Source organism: Acomys russatus, chromosome 24, assembly GCF_903995435.1.
Source record: "Acomys russatus chromosome 24, mAcoRus1.1, whole genome shotgun sequence".
Lineage (NCBI taxonomy): Eukaryota > Metazoa > Chordata > Mammalia > Rodentia > Muridae > Acomys > Acomys russatus.
The window spans coordinates 57,874,689-57,880,318 of NC_067160.1; the positions used below are offsets into that span (position 1 = coordinate 57,874,689).

Below are 5,630 nucleotides of genomic sequence, written 5' to 3' on the forward strand. Positions count from 1 at the left end.
GACAGAGCTTTCAGTGGATCTGATCACATGTTAGGGGCTGGGCAGACAGCAAGACAGAGCCAAGGGCACTTCAAAATGTTGTTATTGGACTACCTGTGTTTATGCAGGAATGCACAAGCCACAGCCTACCTAGGTGTGGAGGTCTCAGCATGACTTCCTGGAGGCAGTTCTCTTTCCAATTTTACATGGGTGCTGGGGGTTGAGTCAAGTGGTCAGGCTGTGTGTGGCTAGCATTTTTACTCAGGCACAGACCAAGTGTGCACTGGTATGCACGGCGCTTTTTCCTCATCCAATTTAGCAACCAGGCGCTGAGAAGGAGGAGAGCTTTAGACACCGTTAGTTCTCCGTCGCTGTGATAAAACCACTCTGACACAAGCAACTTGAGGATGCTCTGGCTCAGGGTTTCAGATGCCGTCCATCAGGATAGGAAGCCGAGGTTGCAGGAACTTGAGGGAGCCAGTCACAGAACGCACAGTCAGGCAGCACAGAATGGGCCAGGAGATGGCTCAGAAGGTAAACCAGCTTGCCACCAAGGCTGACTCTTGAGTGTCCTTGTGACCCACAGGTGGAAGGAGAGACTTGATTGCTGCAAGTTGTCCTCTGACCTCTACTCATGGGTCTGTTGCCTGTGTTTTCTGTTTCTTTCTCATATATGTGTGTGTGTGTGTGTGTGTGTGTGTGTGTTTGTGTGTGTGTGTGTGTATGCATGCGTATTATATATATATATATGTATACATATGTGTATTCACACACACAAAATAAATTGTAAATGTAATTTAAAAACTTAAAACAAACTGGGCAGGGTGGCACATGACTTTAATCCCAGCACTGGGGAGGCAGACGCAGGTGGATCTCTGTGAGTTCAAGCCCAGTCTAGTCTACAAAGCCAGTCTAGGACAGCAAGGGTTGTTATACAGAGAAACCCTGTCTCTAGGGGAATTTTTTTTTTTTTTTTTTTAAACAAGTAACATAGGCTGATGGGTACACACTTACTGAATCCCAGAACAGACAATAACCCACCCCGCAATGGACAGTTAAAAGCGCCTCAGTTAACCTAGTGAAGACACACCCCACAGGCATGCTCAGAAGTTGCTCTCCCATGTGGGGCCCATTTACTTGACAACCGAATAAAGCAACCGCAGCTGGCTAGTTCACCAGGAGCTGCTCCTCAGTTTAGTTCTGCCTTGTGGATGGGGGTTAGCCTCCGAGCACTGCTGCTCAGACTGTTTGTGTCAACAGCGAGTGCTCACAGCCTTCCAAGGAAAGTGCAAATCATAGTCAGCAAACGCCAGCACGGAATGGAACTAAGCTTCTCGAAAGTACGTGCGCGACGGAGGTTTTTCGTAGGTTGGTTGGATGTGCTTCAGAGAGAGACCAAAAGGCATAACAGGTGGTTAGAATCACACAGAGTGTCATAGCAGACAGAGGGCACAGCACAGCTCTGAGTGCCACCCCGGCAGCCTGAGGGATTCCTCTATCCCATCCGTGACTCAGGATGAGCCACTGTGAGGCAGAGGTGGTGATTTGCTCAAACAGAAAGACAGGTGTTCCAGAGGAAAAACATAGGCTCCCCTGAGAGCGTGGCCAGGGCCTTCTCAGGAGTCACAGTTTACTAGATTACACTCAAGGCCATGTTATAAACACAGGGGCTAAGGGAGACACCCGCAGGCAAAGAATAAAACTTACCTGATTCTCAACAGAGAGTCGCTATTTATTTATTTTTGGTTTTTTAAGAAAAGGGTTTCTTTGCGTAGCCCTGGCTGTCCTGGAACTTGATCTGTAGAGATCTGCTTGCCTCTGCCTCCCGAGCATTTGATTAAAGGCCTGTGCAACCATGCCCGGCTTGAGAGTTGCTATTTAGTTATAGCTACATGTACTGTTTGATGGCTCTCAAATTACATCTCAAAATAGATGTACCACCCCAATTTAAGTAAATCCTCATTAAATGTAAAGCCCTAGGGTGTGATGTCGCATCCTAGCACTTGGGAGGTAGAGGCAGGCTGTTCTCTGTGAGTTTGAGGCTAGCCTGGTCTACATAATGAGTTCCAGGACAACCAGGGTCACTTAGTGAGACTGTCTCAGAAACAAATTACAGAGCTTTGGGCTGGAGAGATGGCTGAGTGGTTAAAAGCACGGGTTATTTTGGAGCTCCTGGATTTCATGCCCAGAACCCACATGGCAACTCACAACTGTCTGTAACACCAGTTCTAACAGATATGACAGCCTCATACAGACATATATCTAGGGGGGAAAACCCTCAACCAACCAACCAAACAAAAAAACCCAACCCAACCCAACATAACCCAAACCAAAACCAAAACAAACAGCCGGGCAGCTGTGGCACACACCTTTAATCCCGGCACTCAGGATGCAGAGGCAGGTGGATCGCTGAGTTCACCTTCCTGGACAGGTGTGCCAGATGCGGCTAGGACCTGGATTTGACCTGCCACACAGCTCCATGGGGAGAGCTTGAGGGGCAGCTGTGGGGGAGTAGGAGGCAGGAAGCTGGGCCCAGGCTGTGGGGTGCATGGGAAAAGAGACTCCCTTGCTGCCTGGACCCCACCTCATCAACTGAGGACGCTCTGGAGTTTGATAGCATCACACTGAGCCCGGGGCCAGCAGCCGTGTCAACACCCAGCTTGAGTGTTACTCTGTGGAGTCTGAGGTTCCTGAAGCTGCAGTGTTCTGCTTTGCATCCCAGACAGACTCCAGTGTAGGAGGCTTTTAAAGTCCAAAGACAGCGCCCCCGCCCCACCCGCCCCCACCCCGCAGATCTCAGCACGGGCTTGCTTGTCCCCACTCCCACACACCCGGGAGACACTATCCTCATCCCAGCTGGAACTTTAGCTTCTCCTGGGTGAAGGAACTGAGGAAGTTCAGGAGGGTGAGAGGTAAAGAGGGCCTGCCCAGCACAGACTGCAATGCCAAGTGTGGCCAGCAGAGGGCCCTGGCACACACTCTGGGAAAGTACTAAAGTGGTGACAGTCCAAGGAGGACCAGCACCAGCCTAAACTGTAGGAGAGACAGAAGCCCACAAGTTCAGCTGACTGTCCCCCTCAACCGCCAACACACCCAGCAGTGTCCAAATGTACAGCACCCGGAAAGGAGACACATCAATTATTTGGTGTTTCTTTCTTGCCTCTTGTGATTCGCCATTTTCTCTTACTATATTTTAGTTTTAAACCCCTTCGTCTATTTCTTTAATTTTGTTTACGCATTTGTTTCTTCATTGGGCAGCCTTTTGCCTTTTCCTCTTTCGCTACATCCATTGCCCATCTTTCTGACTGTTAGCATACTCTTAGTAATAGCAGTAATATTTTCTGTAGCTCGTTGGTTTTTAATTTTATTTTGTTAGATTTCATAAGGCTATTTTTTTCGTAGGCTCCACATATTTGCCAATTACTTTTTGTTTTACTTAAAGCAATTGAAAAGAATCAACGTACAAGGAAAATGTACTTTTACACTTCATATCTTAAGATCGTGTATAATTGATAAAATGTTTTATTGGCGTTATTTACATTCAAGGGTCCAGTAGACGTTGGAAATTTGATAAACTTTTAAGTTTTTTTTTTTTAAACAAATACAAATCTGTTGGGGTGGTGTGAGGAAGGAAGGCAAGCTTTGTAAAAGAAAAGGGGTTCTCTTAGGCCCAGAATCTGAACCACTTAACATGGCTGAAGCTTACAGTCCAAAGACCAACGCTGTGCGGCTCAGGTGTTGGAGGTGCAGTCTGGAGGAGTAGCAGCAGGCTCGGCGTCCGCGGCCGGGCTCGCGCAGGCGCCTTCTCGGCGCACGGCCTGGTAGGGGTCCAGCTTGGAGAGCAGCTTGGCGGAGGCCGAGAAGCCGTTCCACATACAGTCCCGCAGGATGATGCTCTTCACGAAGGTCTCGTCGTCCGGGTCGCAGACGAAGCTCTGCTTCCCTCCCGCGTCTCCCCCTGGCTGCTCGGGCACCGTCTCCCTCGGGTCTGCGCTGGAGAAGCCATCATCACCGCGGTCCCTGGGGGAGAGAGACGCGGCGAGCGCTTCGCAGCGAGGTGAGCAGAGCTCGGCGTGGCCCGGGGACGGGCGCGGCGTGGGCAGCAGCTCGAATTTCTTCCAGATGTCCTCGCTGGGCGCGGGCGGCTGCGGGTGCACGTCCTCCTCCTCATCGTCGCACATGAAGTACGGCTGCACCGAGTCGTAGTCCAGGTCGCGGTTACCCTTGGCGAGGCTCACGTGGAGGGGCATGGTCGCCGCGGCGCGTCCCGGAGCCACACGGAGCGGGGCGGCGCTGCGGCGGAAACCTGGCGCGGTGCGCATCAGCCCCGAGCCACTCCCCTTCCCGGGGCCTCACTTCCTACTATCCCGGCAGTCCCTTCACCGGGCCTCGGTCTCCGTCGGGAGCAGAGGGAGGAGGCGTCTGCTGGCCGCCAGAAGCCAAGCTCAAAAGTATCGCGCCACCTTACGGAGAGGGGCTACAGAAGCCGCATCCTGCGTGCACAGGATATATTTTTCATGCATGCATCTAACCTACTTCCAGCATACGCTCACTGACATCCTCCCTTAGTGTTCTTTGTTCGCCCAGTTTGTCTTCTACTTTCATGTCATCTGGAACACGTATGGTTTTTATGTACCTATAAAATCTAGTACCCACAGACTGTCTGAGACTGACGTAGCTCATTTAATATGATAATCTCCAATTCCATCCGTTTCCTGGAAATGGCATACTTTGCTCTTATTTATGACTGAAAATATTCCATTTCTGCATTTGACCCACACCTTCTCTGTCCACTCTCTCTGGTGATGGACACTTTGTTTCCATAACAGCTGTTGTAAAAACTTCTGCAATAGGTACATGTGCAATAGGTCTCTGTGGTGTTCTTGCTTCATGTCTTCTTTAGGATTTTCTTAAAGCTATGATATTTAAAAATTATTATTATTATTATTATTATTATTATTATTATTATTATTATTATTAATTAAGGATTTCTCTGTGTTGCCTTGGCTGTCCTTGCTTTGTAGACCAGACTGGCCTTGAACTCACAAAGATCCACCTGCTTCTGCCTCCCAAGTGCTGGGATTAAAGGCGTGCGCCACCACGTCCAGCTTTATTTGTATTATTTTATGTGTATGAGCGATTTGCCTGCCCAGTGCCCACGGAGACCAAAGAGGATGAGTGATTCCCCTGGAACTGGAGTCCGGACACTGTGAGCCTCTGTTTGAGGCTAGGAACCAAACTCAGGACCTCTGCAGGAGGCCTTCGCTGCAGGGACAATTCCTCAGCGCCCTCTCACACACTCGTAATGAATATATGACGCAAATGAATATATGACGCGTGCATCTGAAAATGGCCCCTGTGCAGGTACAAATATGTATGTGCTACACGTTAAATTTAGGCGTAAAGTAAAATTCTAAAATACTTTATGATGAAATGTTATAATAGTGTCAGGCAGTCAAGGCAACTCATGCATTGGAAAGCTAAGGCAGGAGGATTACCATGACTGGGCTACATAGTGAGTTCTAGGATATCCTGGTCTGTACTTTCCCCAAACAAACAAGAAAGTGCATAATGCATGATTCTTAACAATCAGAAGATCTGAGGCTGGAGAGATGGCTCAAAGGTTAAGAGCGCGGGCTTCTCTTTCAAAG

General features: G+C 49.2%; 1 protein-coding gene across 1 annotated transcript; it reads right to left on the bottom strand.

Annotated features, from left to right (window-relative positions):
* Positions 1-3,597: 3,597 nt before the first annotated feature.
* Positions 3,598-4,399, bottom strand: LOC127206915 (protein B-Myc-like). The gene has a single exon (XM_051166219.1). It carries the CDS (start codon positions 4,299-4,301, stop codon positions 3,711-3,713), a length of 591 nt encoding a protein of 196 aa, XP_051022176.1. The 5' UTR covers positions 4,302-4,399; the 3' UTR covers positions 3,598-3,710.
* Between the last annotated feature and the right edge of the window lie 1,231 nt (positions 4,400-5,630).